Here is a 16614-nt window from a genome sequence, read left to right as displayed (position 1 = left end):
GTAGCGCTGCCGGCGTAGATCGTCTCGAAGATGTTGGCCTCTGTTCTGGGTAGAGTGTAGAGTTTCGTAATGGCGTAATGTTTGACGTGTACACACGTAACGTATGCTACGTTGAGCTATAAAAAAAGTGTATAAACATTTACATAGTAAAACATTATTTATTTGAGCGTAATTATACTAAATTTTTTGATTGTTTAGTCAAAAATTTCATTAAAAAAGTTTTTTTATAAGAAATTTGTGAATCATGGTTTATATATCGAATGGTACCAATTATTCAGCCATAGTATATTTGCAATAGTGTATTCCGAAAGATTATTGTATTATTCATTATATATAATTTCTTTTAAAAATCTTTTAGATGGAAACGTTTTAGAGAGTGCACCGTGGAGTTTAAAAAGACTATACAATTTTTTCATTGGAATAATTTACATGATTATTATGTTGTAAGTAGCAAATGTATGTTAATTCTTACATTTATTTCTTTTTCATGTAAGTTTCATCAAATAAATTTATTTAATACAGTTTTATGACTATGATCAATCCTGACATGAACAAATATGGAAGTGATTATGCAAGAGATTACAGACCTGGGTTCAAGTAATGTGTTTATTAATATTTGATGATACAAAAAACTGTAAAATATAATTTGATTAGTTTTAATGAAGAAATACTAATCAATATTTTAGGAACATTCCTAGCAAATGGCCCGTTCACGGATTGGGGTAAGTTATACATCATTCGATTCGTCTAATTCAGTACATTATTGATATGCATTTCATTATCTGTGGAAATTCGTTACTTTTTTATAAACTGTTTGTAAAGTTACAGTAAAATAGTAAGGTTAAGTACATTTTTTGACAGATTCACAGATAGAAAAAAATGACTATCGTTGCTATGTTCATTTTATAAATTATAATTGATCTAATTTGATAATGCTACATTATCAAATGGGAATTTGTAGAACGTGCATGCATAAAAATCATTTTTTTAGGCATAGACCTTCCATGAGTTGGTCAGGTGGACAGTATTAAACCCTTCCCCCTTCCCATCCATATAACCTAGCCCTACTCAGCAGTACTCATAGGTAGACAGTACATGCAGCAACAGTAAAAAATGCCTCCGCCCTCTGACAGTGTTTACAATATAATAAATTACTATTGTACGCAGTACGTTGGTTTAACTTGTTTTTATTATTAAATTTCATTATCATCTAAGTCTGGTATATTTTGATTTTTTACAGAATCAAATCAAATTTCTGAAATTTCTTTTAAGAACTGATTAAAGAAATCGTCCTTTCCTTGCTTGGAAGATTTATAAAATACGTAATGGCTTAAGTACCCAATAAAATCATCTTTTTTGCTAAAAATAGAAAATATTTATGGTATTATATGTTACAAAAAGTATTAAAAAACGTGTGGAACTGCAAATACTAACCAACAATATTCAAGCAAAAAGTGTTTACTATGCTTCCACGTAGTTTCTATTGTATTCGTATGAGCGCCTGTTTCTAGATCTTTAAAATGGAAACTATGGTTTACGGTGAGATGTTTATACCCTTCTTTTTTAAAAATCATTGTAATATAAAGATATTTGCAAAGCAAAGAACGTGGTTTTCTAAAAACAAACTCAGCTACAGATGTTTTAAAATTAACATATATGCTAATATATAATTATGAGCAATGTCGTGATATTATATAACTAAAATTAAATAAAAATGCTGCGCAGCAATTGGAAGGGTAGAGTAGAGTAGATTGTCGAGACTGATGAATCAACATTTTGTTGTAGAAAATATCACAGAGGCCATTTGAAAATTAATCACAGTGTCAATTTTGAAGATCTCATTACTGATGCTTACATGAATTAGATTGAAATCACTTGGAGGCGTGCCACACATTTTTTAATCTTTTTTGTAACATATAATACTATCAATATTTTATATTTTCAAGAAGAGTAACTTCATTGTATACTTGAGCCATTATGTATTTAGTAAATGTACCTAATAGGAAGATGGTGATTTATTCAATGAGGTATTAGTAGAAATAGCAGAAATTTCATTCAATAAATGTTTAACAAATTAGCATTTGACTACTTGGCATTTTGAACACAGTAACGACAGGCACTTGTTTCCACCTGTGAACCTATCAAAATATACTTAACCTTACTTTTTAAAATAAACTTACTTTGTAAAAATACCGAATTTTCGCAGATAATGAAATGCATATAAATAATATACTGAATTAGACGAATCGAATGACGTATAACTCATCCCGATCGTTGGACGGGCTGTTTGCTAGGAATATACCAATCTGGCTTCAAGTTAGTGTTATTCTGACTAGACTGCTTAGCATTTAAACGGTATTTTGCTATATTTGAAAATTTAAAGCGATTAAGTTCTTAGATTTTTTTCCAAAGTAAAAGGTAAATAGTTGTTTACAAGTAGTAACATACCACTCCAGAAAACAAAACAAATTGAATAATAGGAGCTATTGCAATGTCATTATGTCAGAAATAATTTGAGAAAGCATCGTAATCCATATTCTGTTGTTTTACACCAATGCTTCTTAAAAATGTTTAGCCAAATAAAACTTGATCTCACAATATGTGTAAAAGATAAAAGATAAAAGATTTTATTATAAAAAATATCTGTAACAATGAAAATTTAGAAAAGTCAGCCTTGGAAATGAAATTTGTATCGTATTGTGTTTCACATTCAAAAGAATTTAGATTATATCTTAAACAGTTTTTTGTGACATTAAAAATAAAAAATTATACACTTTGAATAAAATTGTATTAATAATTCATATTTACATATAGGCCACCACGTCCACCAACACGTAGATTAGGGAGACCTAACATAGGAAATACCGTACACATTCCATTTGGTGGATGTAGGAGCTGTGCTGGTTAACATAAAATGTAAGATACAACTAATCTACATCAAGATATTCACATTTATTAATGTCAAGTATTGGGTCATTTTAACACTGTCCATTGGCTACTTTTCAACAGTCGACTGTTGTTTTATCGTTATAACAAAAAATAACGAAATAACGTTATTATGGTAGACTAATGTATCTAGTATTGGATATAATACGAGGAGAAGAAAAAATGTTTAGAGAACAAATACGATATAAACATACGGATCCCTGCAGATGCAAAATTATACAGTGTCGTGCAAAATTTAGGGAATACTAAATTTTCATCGAAAAATTGCTGATATTTAAAGTGTGATAATTTCGTAACAAAACATCATATAACAATCATTCTGAAGTCGTTTTAAAGCTTGGAGCCTCTATTTTCAGAATCCTTCAGCAGTTTTCTAACAGGTCATTTCTGTGTTACGTGGGAGGGGGTTTTTTTTCCAAAAATTGTTCAATTTCAAACGATTGAACAGATATCGAAAAATTTTTTTAGACGCTACAATCATGGGTTTGAGGACTGAAGCCTTCCCTTTATAACGACCCCTCAAAAGTTAATGTACGATTTCTTTTCGTCGTTTTATTGTACTTTGAATGAGAAATGTACCACCGGCATTAGAATAACCCAAGGTACACCACGTGGAGGTTGCACGGACGGACTTGAACAAGATCGGGTATTTCCTCCTGTTTTCTATATCACTTCCTGACATCTTTCTCGTATATTGATGCACGTGTACTTTGGGTTATTCTAATGCCAGTGGAACATTTTTCATTCAAAGTACAATAAAACGACGAAAAGAAATCGTACATTAACTTTTGAGGGATCGTTATAAAGGGGAGGCTTCAGTCCTCAAATCCATGATGATTGTAGCGCCTAAAAAAATTTTTCAATGTCTGTCCAATCGTTTGAAATTGAACAATTTTTGAAAAAAAAAACATCCTCCCACATAACACAGAAATGACCCGTTAGAAAACTGCTAAAGGATTCTGAAAATAGAGGCTCCAAGCTTTAAAACGACTTCAGAATGATTGTTGTATGATGTTTTGTTACGAAATTATCACACTAAATATCAGCAATTTTTCGATGAAAATTTAGTGTTCCCTAAATTTTGCACACCAGTGTATTATTGGTATACTTTTACAGTCAAAAAGAAAGATGATTTTAGAAACACTGGATTGAATTAAAGGCAGTCAAATAAATCGAACCAAGTACACAATAACAAATTTATATAATTTATAATTTTATGATAGCAAGTATAATACAAGATGTAAAATATGTCAAAAGAATAATTTGTTAAAACTCTTACAGTGAAAAGCAATATTACGTGTATGCAGGTGTAGAAGCATAATAAAGATCGTATGTAATATGCATATTACATATACATATTGTTATTACTGTTCGATAAAATGTTACAAAATAAGAAAATAATGCTATAAAAATAATAACAAAATTAGTTAGAAACGTTCCCTTAAAATGTACAAATATATTTAAACTTTCGCTATGGATCAAAGTGACCCGGTATTCGAACCTCGCGTCGTTGCTTGAGCATTCGATGTCCGAGGGTTAATATTTTTATATGTATATTATAATTATTCTGTATTATTATGTAATGTTTTTACATGATTACATCGAATAAAATCATTACAATAAATAAGTAAATCATAATTTTTCAAAGAATAATTTTATTAAACGTATTAATTAAATTTTACATTAAAAGTCATTAAAAATATATTACACATTATACATTAAGAAAAAAGTGAGCGTTTTATAGCAAATAAACTTATATATATATATATATATATATGTACATAAATGTTGGTTTAACTCAATAAGAATATGAAACTTTTATTAATTTCTTTATAGTTCCATCAGTTTGTAGATATAATAGCTATAATATATGCACAATTCTAAATGAATAGTAAAATTTTCATCTATAGTTACGACTTTAAATAAGTAAAATAATTATTACACTGTTACTTAATCTTTGTAATAAGTCCAGCAGCAACGGTTATTCCTTCTACGCGTAACATAACTCGTCCTAATTGTTTGATATATTTGTACAATTCCATACAAACTGGATTTTGTGTTACAATCTCGATAATAGCACTCGAATTTTTTGGTAAACAGCGTGGTTTCTTTTTTACTATTTCACCAGTCGTTCTGTGAAGCTGAACAATTAATTTTGCAATCACAGCAGGTTGTACTAAAGATTGCTGATGCATTATTACTGGAAGACCTTTCACGATTGGCATTTTAACTGCAAAAATGACTACATGTGCTTGGAAACATGTAGTTACAGGAACTGGGTGTTGTGGGTTGCAAATAATGTCTCCAATTCCAACATTTTGTTGGTCGATTCCTGACAATGTTAAAGCAACACGATCCCCAGCAAATGCATTTGTTATAGATACTTCATCCACTTGTAAACCTGAAATTCAATTTTATAATTCTTATGTAGATATTCTAATAAATTACAAGTAAGAATGGAAAACTTAGTGGCCTAACATGAAAGGAGTGTATTAAGAATTTATTATTTTTCAATATAATTCCTCTTTCAAATCTTTACACTTGGCCCATCGATATTTTAATACCATGATCCTGGTTTAAAATTTCTTATCTTACTCTACAAAATACTTTGTTTCCATCACTGCAACTTCTTTAATCGAAATCGATGTCTTTACATTGCTCGTTGATTGCTTACAAAAATCATTGTCCACTTCTCAGATGGTTTTTAAGCTTCGGAAGTAAATAGAAGATTCCTGAAGCTATAATAATCATCATACAGATTGACTTATTGAATCTACTAAACGAGTTAGCATAGTATTGTTCTGTTATGTTTTGACCTTTAAGAAGAGTATCTATTATCAGTGTCATCTTCCAGTTACAAAAAACAAGCTTTGCCAACAGTGGTATGATCATAACTTCTTTTAGGGATAATTAATTTTTGTTTTCAATGTTTCAATTGCTGCTTTAACAAAAGCTACTAGTGGTGAATTCTTGTCTTTCTGGTAGAATCAAATTTTTTCATAGTGATTAAGAAAACAAATATATTATTGACCAACTGTTTAAAATCTTACATAAATTTTGGACTTTTCTAACTTCTAAATAAAACATTTTGAACCCTTTCATATGAGATGTCTATAGTTTTTGCTATTTTTTGAACCCTGATTTATAAATCTGTCATGACCATATTGTAAATGAAATCAATGGTTTTTTGAATAATAATAGTCACAGTAAGTTTTCCACTGCATAGGTCATTTTCAATCTTGTCTCTCTCACATTTAAATTCAACTGTTTACTTTTTAATCATTATGAATGAAGCATAAGATACTCCTTTAGTGTTTGCCACAGCTTCTTGAATTTGCTTTAGTATTTGCAACTTTTTTATTATTGCATGGTCTTTAATTTTGTATATTCTTGAAACATTTTTAAAAAATTCCAGAGAAATCGATAATTATAATATTAATGAAAAATTTTTGAAGACTGACAGTTTACCTAACCTCGCAAAAGATAATTGTACATCTAATACTGTTTTTATATTAGGCTACAAAGTTTTTAATCCACTCTGTAAAGAATAAAATCTTTGAGTATTAGATTAACATACCTTTAAGTATTGCAATTTCATTTCTTGGTAGTACTAAAAGTTTATCACCTAGAGACACCATCCCTGTTTCTATATGTCCAAAAACACAGAATCCAGATCCAGAACCTTTAAATATATCATTAATCGAAAACCGGAAAGGTTTATTTATAGGTCGATCAGGACACTTAAAATTATCAATGACACTGACTAATGTAGGTCCCATATACCTGTTATTAAAAGAAATTGATAAAGTATCTTATTAGAATTATTTAATACATTAAATTTTCAGTGACAATTATACCAATTAGATAAAGATCCTTTCGATTTTGTTACTATATTTTCGCCAGATAGACCGCTACAAGGAACAAAAGTAACATTATCTTTAAATCCAGCTTGTTTCAAGAATAGACTCAATTTGTCAATTATTTCATTAAACCTATCCTCTGACCATTCCACTGTATCTAATTTATTTACTACCACTGCCAATTGTGATATGCCTAAAAAATCATTTTTAATCACATAAGTGAGCGAAAAATAAATATTATATACCATAAATTACAATACCTAATGAACGTAATAATAATGCATGTTCTCTAGTTTGACCTCCACTATCAAACCCAGTTTCAAATTCTCCTCTTGTAGCATCTACTACTAATAAAGCCACATCTGCTTGAGTAGCACCAGTAATCATGTTGGGTATAAAGTCCTTATGTCCAGGTGCATCCAATATAGTAATAGACTTTGTTTCTGTTTCAAATTTGGAATGACCAATATCCATTGTTATCCCACGTTCTCTATGCAAAATACGTAAGAAATAACTTTAAATATATAAAATGATTTATTAATTAAATTTACTATATTACAAGTTCTAGTTACCGTTCTTCTCCTGTCTCATCAAGAACCCATGCATATGCAAACGACTGTTTTCCTATCTTCTTACTTTCTTGCTGATATTTGTGAATCAATCTTGATGGAACTTGTCCTAAGTCGCATAGAAGTCGACCCAGTAAAGTACTTTTACCTGCATCTACGTGTCCAACCACCACTAAATGTAATTGTTCTTTACTATTTTCCCTTTTACTTTTATATATTTTTAAAGCATCAATTTTCTCTTCACTTAGTTTTGCTTTAGAATCCAAATTAGGCATCACATGTTCTAATATGGGTGACTGACATTGTGGGCTGTTTGTACTAGAAGAAATCACTTTTTTTTCCTTTGGTACAGTATGTTTTTTTCTCCTTATTTCTGGACTGTTATACTCAGAAAATGGGCTTTGAGAACGAGGACTTTCAACGCGAGAATTCAGTTGATCAGTATTCTCTATTCCAGTTAAATTAAAGCCCTTTACTACAGATCGTTTTCCAGCAGGAATAATTTTCACGTTGGAAGGTGTAATTTGAAATGTAGATTTGGATAACAACTTTTTACCTGTTATAAAATGTATTGAGAATTTTTGCAAATTATTATGAATTTATTTAATACTAAATATAAGAGAAAAGTATAACTAAATGTAAGTTTTAAATATAATTATATGAACAAAATATTCAATTTTGAATATTATGTAACGTCGTCTTATATAGTAAATTCTTACATATTGAATACAGTTTTCGTTTCTTTAATTTTTCTGTTCATAAAAATATACGTATATATCATTGAACTTTAATTAAATATTACAATTAAAATCATGTACCAAAGGTACATTGTATTTATAAAATACAACTTATGCAGTATTGAAATTATGCATAAAGTTCTGAAACGAATTAGTCTTGTAAGTAGAGAACACACTGTATGTCTAATATAAATCAAATTTTCTCTTGTATTTATAGACTTGTGTTAAACGTATAATTAAAAGTTATGTATATAAAAATTATATTTAAATATTACAACTCTTTATGTAGAGGACACTTTGAACTTAATTTTATCTACATATTACACGAGATTTTGTTTATTACGATTATATGGAACTGAAAAATCAAATCGTTTTATATCTTGATGTCGTTTTTCTTGAGATTTAAGAATTGGCTTTCTCGATTTCCATGTTCTACATAATGTTCGGGCAAATAAAGATATATTTCTTTCCACATATGGAAGCTTAGTATTTTTCAAAGAACTTAAATTTAATGTTGTAGGAAGAATAACATACGGAATTTCAACATTATGATTAAAAGTGTGTAACTTTGAATCAGGAATGATATCAATATTTTTTAGTATTTTCGATTTTGTACTTCGATTATAATTAGAGTTATCTGAAGTTAATAGTGTAACTTCTTTCAAAGCAGAACTCAAATCAATCATCCAATCATCTGGTGATGGAGTTCGAGTACCACTTACATTTAGTAATGAATCTTCTTTTGTTTCTAAATTACGTAAGTTATTTTTATTGTTACCATAATTTTCAGAAAAAGCAAGCACGTTAGATATACTTTTTTCAAGTGAATCCATAGAATAATCTTTCTTCTTATCATCTACTAACTCTGATACTATACTTATATTCTTTTGAACAGTAGACATATTTAGTTGTATATTATTTAAATCATTACAACTATCCTTATTAATTGATAATTTTGGTATCACAAAATTTGTACTAGGCCAAGTGAATGTTCTTTCATTAGGATTTGTAGTATTAATTAAGCTACTGGATTGCTGTAAATGGTGTGCTGTTAGATCTGCTAAAGACTTGAATGGTGGTGTATTGGAATTAGTTTGAAATTCCTGTATAATTTTTGATGATGTTGATTTAGTATGATTATTTATTAATTCAGTAGAAGATAAAATTGTAACGGGAGGATTAGTAAGAGTAAAATTGTTGAAACTTTCTAAATTCTCTGTTACAGATGTATTCGAAGTCGTGCTTATATTATTCAGTTTCTTAAATGATAATTTAGGTATAATAAACGGACTAGATGGAGATTTAACAGATGCAGCATCTTACCTTACCGATTGATTTATGGACAGCACATGAAATAGAAAAAATTATAGGTCAAGAAATAAGCAATTATTAATTCTTAGACGACAGCGCGTAGCCTATTTGGGGCCTTGCCTCATTATTTTGTTAATAACTCATTGACTTAATCGAATTAAAGATTGCCATTTTAAGCAATCCTCGTCTTTAAACTCTGTCATCCTATAGCATGATTACATGTTTCTAAGTGTATATACAATTATAATATTTAAACCTGGAGTTGGCTAAAGATTCCATGTGATGCTTTGTGTATCTAATATACTAAGTGCCAGCTCAAACAAGCGAAGTTACGAATTTTCAGAGAATAAATTAAGTAGATATGTATGGTTTTTATTTTTTATTCTGAAGTGTTTTTAATATTATTTTTTAAAATATAAAATATATGATATGATATTGATCATCTAACTATTATGTACATTAATATTAATATTTACCAAAAAGACTTGATTTGTTACATTCTATTGCATTCTTTACGGAAAAAAATCGCGTGGTCGTCTAAGGGTTAAAATATAAAATATTATATTATAAAAATGATAATTACTTGTCATTATATAAAATATACAGGATGAGTCATCTGAAACGTGACAAGCTTTCTTCTTCTGAATTATTACAGATATCGCGTGCCTTTTTTTTTTAAATTAAATGGAATACAGGGGCTAATCATTGTGAATGTAAGACATGAGGATTGCGTCTTCGAAAGGTTAAAGGGACGCAACTCTCATTACAAAAAAAAAAGAAAAAAAAGTGGGAGATCCAAGAACAAGTGATAAGTCCGTGAAATAGAGAAATCAGAAATTTTTATAATTAAATGAACAGTGACATCGTTTAGAAGAAGGATAGAATATATTATAATTTAGTGCCAGAATAAGAGAATATATCATATTTCATTCTTTTCCAAAAAATAATGTCGCTATTCGGTCGACCATTTTATGGTTTGCCGCTAACTCAAGCCTCTTACGCGTTCTGCGTATTCTCTTTCATCCTACTCGAGAACAAAGTCAACCTGAATAGTATACCTGATTCGTAATAAGCAATTAACCGGCCCCGAGAGCGAGTTGCTTATTTTGAAACAAAACTGTATTTAAATAACTTTTACAAAATCCAACAATATTTACTTGAAATATTTTTTCCATTTTATTTAGTTAAAAAACTATAACGAAATATAGTTTACATACTGTAGTTTGTGATCAATATTGAAAAATACCGGAAGTGTATTCTGTATTGAAAATCATTTTATTAAATGTTCAAAGTATTGTACAATTAAATGTAAACGTGTATTTTCTCTTATTAATTAATATTACTATTATTATTATCATTATCATTGTAATTAATTAATTACAATAAAAAATTCTTATATAGACTATTCTTCGCTATAATTCTTAATTAGACAAAATAGAAAAAAATATTTCAAATAAATGTTATTAGGATTGATAACAGCTACTGAAATAACATGAAATTAATACGTTATGCCATTAAAAAAAAAATGGGAGTGCATCTTCTTAACCCCTCGAATAGATAATCCTCATATCTTTTACACCCAAAATGATTAATCCTTGTATATCATTTCATTTAAAATTCAGAAGAAAAAAATTTAACATTTTAGTTGACTTACCCTATTACTACATACTTCCACATTTTTAAGTTTTATCTTAAACTTTTGAATAATATACCTGGATAATGTTCTGTATTATCCTTGCTGATTGCAGGTGATTCTAAAAATATGATTACATAATGTAATATTTAAATTATGGAGATAATAAAAATTGTATAATTTATATACCAGTAACATTTTTTGGAGAAGATTCTTTTAAAAGTAAATCAAGTGCTACTTCTGCATTAAAATTTGATTGAACAATTCTCTTCTTTATCTCAAAGTCAGGTGCAGTGTCTCCTATAATGTTCTTAATAGATTCCATACATGATATAAGTTTAGCTTTTTCTAATTCTGTGAGTATTGTCTCTTCTTCTTTAGGTGTAGATTCTGCAACATCCTCATTATCTTCCACTATATCTGGCTCCGTAATGAAAGATGCCATATTTTGTTGTTTACTCCGATCAAATAAAAATTGTTCCACTGAAAATAAAATTGTTATATTGTTTGCATAAGTTGTTGTACATAAATAGGTTGTCCTAAAATTTTCTAATCCATTGGAAAAATGTTTCGTAAGTCAAAATAAGACAAAAGTTTTATTTTATTACAGAATGGTGACCTGACACTTCTGCTTACTACCATCAAATTTTGCATGTTACAATTAGCCACACAAGGGTACATGGCAGAGATTTTATGTCTTTGCGAGACAAATTAGTTTTGAACATCACCAATTAACTAGTTATTTTGTATTCTCAATAGAATTAAATTTGTAAATGTCTCATGATTTTGTTAAGATTGACTGCTTTCTTTTAAAATAAAATTATTATTTGTTTACCATGCAACATAAGCTATTTATAACTTTCTATTACCTACATTTTAACCAGTCAAACAAAGGATAATTTTATATATGATTAATGTCATTAATTATTTGAATTAAATAAATGTCTAAACAAAACAAGTGCAACCATAGATACCAGAGTATTAGAGTATTTTTTTTTAAATCGAGTCTGTATAAGAGCATTGTTACAAATTTTGAACATTTTTCTTCTAAAAAATTGTAAAATATCATGGAAATATGTACAATTAAACTTTGAAATTTTAACTGCAAAAAGTATAATAGTTTCTTCACAAAAAATTACCCATGATAGTTAATAATTCAGTTTTTTTAAAAATTTAATCAATTTTGCACTAGTAACAAAAATTTCTTTTTATTCTATTCTTATACTGTGTCTAGTAACAATAGAAACAGGTCTGTACAATCTTCCTCACATTTCATATTTTTATTACAAGTTAGTATAGTATTTATGCATCCATATCCAAATATTTTTTTTTTATTTTTACTCATACAAAATATTGACACAGTCAGGTTGTCAAATTCTGGGACATTGTACATTCAATAAAACCTACCACTAGGAGATACACAGTAGTCATCTTCCACAGAATGTCCATAGACATCATCATAACCTTCATACTCTGAAAACAGTATATTATAACAAAAAATGGTTAAACAAGATGTTACACAATTATAGACGTTTTAAATAGTTAAATTTATATAAATACTCATGTAGTATGTACCTTCTGAGTAATTCATAGATCGAACGTCTCGATGACGGGACATTTCTGAAATATATGCAGAATTTCGCAAGAAAAAAAATAGGTTTCCTTTTGTATCTTCTTATTATTTACAATGTCCCATGTTACACGCAAAAAATTCCAAGTGGAATTCCAACACGTACATATGTCTAGAATGTCGCGCTTTATACAGTTGGTCCACTTCACGCACATATGCCAGACGGAGCCATAGACAGTATGGCAGTGTGGCCAGATCGGGCATAATTGAGTGCATCGAAATCGACAGTAGTGACGATGAACTTCCTTAGCATCTAACGGAGTAGTGGGGATAGCAGGCATATACTACTGCACGAGCCACCTATACGTGAGCTCGGTACTTCGCACAATTTCGGGAAAACGATAAAGAACGCTAGTGTGAGCCTTTCACAATGTATAAAATTTCGTGTTGGAAAATTCCGACACCCCCTTTTCTGCTCTGAATACGGCCCAGCGGCCGAGACCCGAACTTCCGGTCTGGGTTAGGTCTGGGTTAGGGATTTTAGGATAAGTAGTTGGTAAGCTTAGTTAATAAGACGCGCGCCTCGGAAGAGACTCGAGGAAGCGTTGCGCAGTTACTCCTCTCGGTATCGTCAAAGAGAAAAGACACGTGTACGGTTAATAAAAGAATATTTGTTCAATGCAACAAGTTGTACAGTTATTTCTCCTGGGAGACAACACAAACCACTACATGAATCGCAACTAAAACGCCATCTTTCGGATCACGGTCGTGAATAGAGTTTGTAGGTGACATAGGGAAATTACTAAATGCTTGTAACAATAACAACGTTTATTAAAAGACTTTTTCAACTCACTATCGTGACGCGTTACACATGTTAATTACCAGGTAGAAGAGAGCGTCTCTTCCGCGCGTCTAGTATATATATCTCCTACAAATGGTGCAACACTCGCGTCGCCAACCTATGGCAACTACATCATGAACTAGAGCGTTCATAAACTATACAGAAAACGGATAGGGACTTACATTCTGTCATCACAAGTTTAATCCATAGATGCCAGATTCAGCACCCGGTGCGATACTCACCATGGCAGATCACGCGTACGTGAACTCGTGGAGTTTCGGAAAGTCGACAAAGGCAAACTGACACATGCCCTCTTTCTCGATTATTCCGAAGCTGCCCGAAGTAATTTCGGTCCGCCTCGTGGGAGTCGAGAGAGAAAGGCCCACATTTGCCTTCTCGCTCTTAACAACTGAAATCCGACCTCCCGTCTACGGCATACGATTTGGAATCTCGAGCCGTGATTTTCGACTGCCCAGGCATTTTTATTTTCCGACCTATGTAGGCGCGCATAAGCAAAGTACCCATAATAGAAAAAAAATTTTGTAAAATTTATTTTACGGAAATACACGTTTTAAGACCCCCTGATCATATTTTAATTATTGAAAAAAAAGAAATTTTTTTTTATTATTCCTATGTATGAGTGTACATATGTATATTAATAATACGATTGAGTATAAATGGCTGAATCAATTTAAATGGAACTTTACATTTAAGTTTTATGTTCTCATTTCAAAGTCCGATTACTCTTTGACTATAATCAGCCCATGGATAATAATGATTATATCTCTTGTTTCATAGTTGTTCCGATACATAGGCATAATTTATAAAAGATCTTTTAAGTGTTTCATATAAATCTTGGGAAGAATTCAATTTTATGTAAAAAAAATTAAATAAACTTTTTCTGTATCTTCTCTAGAGAAGAAAAACTTAAATGAAATCTTATACATTATATGCTTACTTAAATCGCATTGAAAACGAATACCACAAATGTTTTAGAATAATGTGCAAAATGGTTTTACTCGCAAAGGGTTAATTGAGAAATAAATGCTTGGTAATTAAAAACAGCAGTAAGCAGCTTAACCGGCTGGGATTTTCGCTAAAACAAATTGAAAACTCGATTCTAATAAGAGAAAGTTGAAATGGTACCCGATTTTGAGTTAAGTTTTACTGCAAGATATTATTAAAGTTATTACAGCTACTTATCTTCAAAAATAGAACCAAATTCATCAATAAGTAGTATGGTGTGAATGATGAGGTGTTTGGCTGTAAGTTCGAGCTTCTTTTGCTCTGCAGGTTCGAATCCTGCTAAAAGAAATCTTTTTTTTTTTTAATTATATTTTAATCGTATACTAAATGTGACATTATATTTTTGTCTGATCTTCGAATATTTTTTTTTAAAGTTGAATTTACCAATTACATTTAACATGTGTTATTTTCAATATATGAAGTACATGAATCTGGATGGTATTTTTCGTAAAAACAGTCAAAACATAAAAATTTTAAACACCACATACATCTAATGAAAATTCTGTTTTCACAGAAATTACAAAATTTTGTATTTAACTCTGATGGAAAGACCGCTTCATTTACATTGATATAATGTGAATGATTTTCGGATTTCGATTTACTTGTACCTCGTACTTTTTACCTTGTTCTTCAGGTAAAAAGGGATATAACTGGCTAAAACAGTTTTATGATAGTACCTGCTAACTCATGTTACTGTTCTAAAATGAAACGCTATGTTTTGTACCTTTAAAAATATTCGACTATGTCCTTTTAAAATTTAAAATCCAACCCATACTTTGTATCATACTGGCAAACGGGATCACTATTCCTTTGTTTTTAAACGGTTTGATGGTGGGGATCTCGTGACTATTGCTCGTATGTACATTAATAAAAAATTAATGTATCTACGAGCTCTTTTTTCATTACATTAGTTTAAACATTTCAATATTGCACATTGCATAATTAAATAACAATTTTTTACATTTCCCTCCTGATGGAAGAGACCACCACTTTCCCGTGGTTTCCATTGAACGGTATTGTGCACGTTATTACTTTTATGGATCGATACAATCATTTTTTTATGCAAAATTAAGCCAAATCAAACGTATAATATTTAGTTCGTCATAACAAATTGATACGGTTAACTCAAAATATATCGAGGAAAATCATTATTAATTAATTTCCACAACTATTAATTCTACTTTTTTGTTTATATTATAAAAATAAAAACTCTTCTTATTGAAAAATGCCACAGTGTGCACGATACTGGCAAAGAATGGGCTCTCATTTTAATTTATTAATTTTCAATCTTAAAGAATTTTGATTTTGAAAAATCGTATTATTAATATACATATGGACGTTCATACATGGGAATAATAAAAAAAATTTCTTCTTTTTCAATAATTAAAATATGATCAGGGGGTCTTAAAACGTGTATTTCCGTAAAATAAATTTTACAAAATTTTTTTCCATTATGGATACTTTGCTTATGTGCGCCTATATAAGTCGAAAAGTAAAAATGCCTGGGCAGTCGAGAATCACGGCTCGAGATTCCAAATCGTGTGCCGTAGACGGGAGGTCGGATTTTAGTTGTTAAGAGCGAGAAGGCAGATGTGAGCCTTTCTCTCTCGACTCTCACGAGGCGGTCCGAAATTACTTCGGGCAGCTTCGGAATAATCGAGAAAGAGGGCATGTGTCAGTTTGTCTTTGTCGACTTTCCGAAACTCCACGAGCTCACGTAAGTACGCGTGATCTGCCATATGTGAGTATAGCACCGGGTGCTAAATCTGGCATCTATGCCCGCTGGTCGCTACAGTTCACGTTAGCTGTGATCGTTAGTGTTCTGCTAACTCCCCTCAGTGGAAATTCAATGAATTACAAATGCGCCAAATTTAAATTGTATAGCAATGTAGTTTAAGCACTGAAAAAGGCTGCTTAATTGCATATTTTGTAATATAAAAGATAAGTTTGTTGCCACGAAAAAGAAGTATTGCTTAGGTGTAAAACACTCGATTTAAAAATAAGAAAAAGTATAAAATCATCAGTAATGAATATTCTTATGTTCATTTATATGAAAACATACATATTATACATTTATATACGTTTCCAAAGATTAATATGACATTTTGTATATATTTATAT

General features: G+C 30.2%; 2 protein-coding genes across 4 annotated transcripts in view; one reads left to right on the top strand and one right to left on the bottom strand.

The window, feature by feature from the left end:
- The window catches only part of Hbs1 (translation elongation factor EF-1alpha (GTPase) HBS1), a 196445-nt gene extending 183534 nt beyond the window's left edge, over positions 1–12911 (bottom strand). The window contains exons 1-9 of one of the 2 annotated variants that reach the window (XR_013079581.1): positions 12632–12911; positions 12464–12529; positions 11246–11539; positions 11136–11177; positions 7379–7931; positions 7067–7296; positions 6804–6999; positions 6524–6729; positions 4700–5347 (exon numbers count right to left, since the gene is read on the bottom strand). Coding sequence is in view for 1 of the 2 variants with exons in the window: in XM_076764133.1 (XP_076620248.1) it covers positions 4893–5347; positions 6524–6729; positions 6804–6999; positions 7067–7296; positions 7379–7931; positions 11136–11177; positions 11246–11539; positions 12464–12529; positions 12632–12674 (2085 nt within the window). In the remaining variant the exon portion in view is untranslated. Of the gene's footprint in view, positions 1–4625; positions 5348–6523; positions 6730–6803; positions 7000–7066; positions 7297–7378; positions 7932–11135; positions 11178–11245; positions 11540–12463; positions 12530–12631 lie in introns of those variants that run through there. The other variant, XM_076764133.1, reaches the window with a different exon arrangement.
- Positions 63–12117, top strand: LOC143341301 (selenoprotein K). 2 transcript variants are annotated; one of them, XM_076764138.1, is made up of 5 exons: positions 63–263; positions 359–443; positions 523–597; positions 2815–2916; positions 11667–12117. In XM_076764138.1, the coding sequence occupies exons 1-4, from the start codon at positions 245–247 to the stop codon at positions 2906–2908; spliced, it is 273 nt and encodes a 90-aa protein (XP_076620253.1). In that variant the 5' UTR covers positions 63–244; the 3' UTR covers positions 2909–2916; positions 11667–12117. The 2 variants fall into 2 exon arrangements, with proteins under 2 accessions (XP_076620253.1, XP_076620252.1); XM_076764137.1 differs by lacking the exon at positions 11667–12117 and having other exon boundaries at positions 2815–4578.
- Positions 12912–16614: the final 3703 nt, after the last annotated feature.

Source organism: Colletes latitarsis, chromosome 4 (genome assembly GCF_051014445.1).
Source record: "Colletes latitarsis isolate SP2378_abdomen chromosome 4, iyColLati1, whole genome shotgun sequence".
Taxonomy (NCBI): Eukaryota; Metazoa; Arthropoda; class Insecta; order Hymenoptera; family Colletidae; genus Colletes; species Colletes latitarsis.
This window is presented reverse-complemented; position numbering and strand designations above follow the sequence as displayed.

What these genes read in the sequence shown, in the direction of transcription:
- LOC143341301 (XM_076764138.1), top strand. An exon ending in ATTTACATGATTATTATGTT is followed by an intron (nt 444 to 522) that starts GTAAGTAGCAAA and finishes TATTTAATACAG; the next exon opens with TTTTATGACTATGATCAATC. An exon ending in GATTACAGACCTGGGTTCAA is followed by an intron (nt 598 to 2,814) that starts GTAATGTGTTTA and finishes ATTTACATATAG; the next exon opens with GCCACCACGTCCACCAACAC.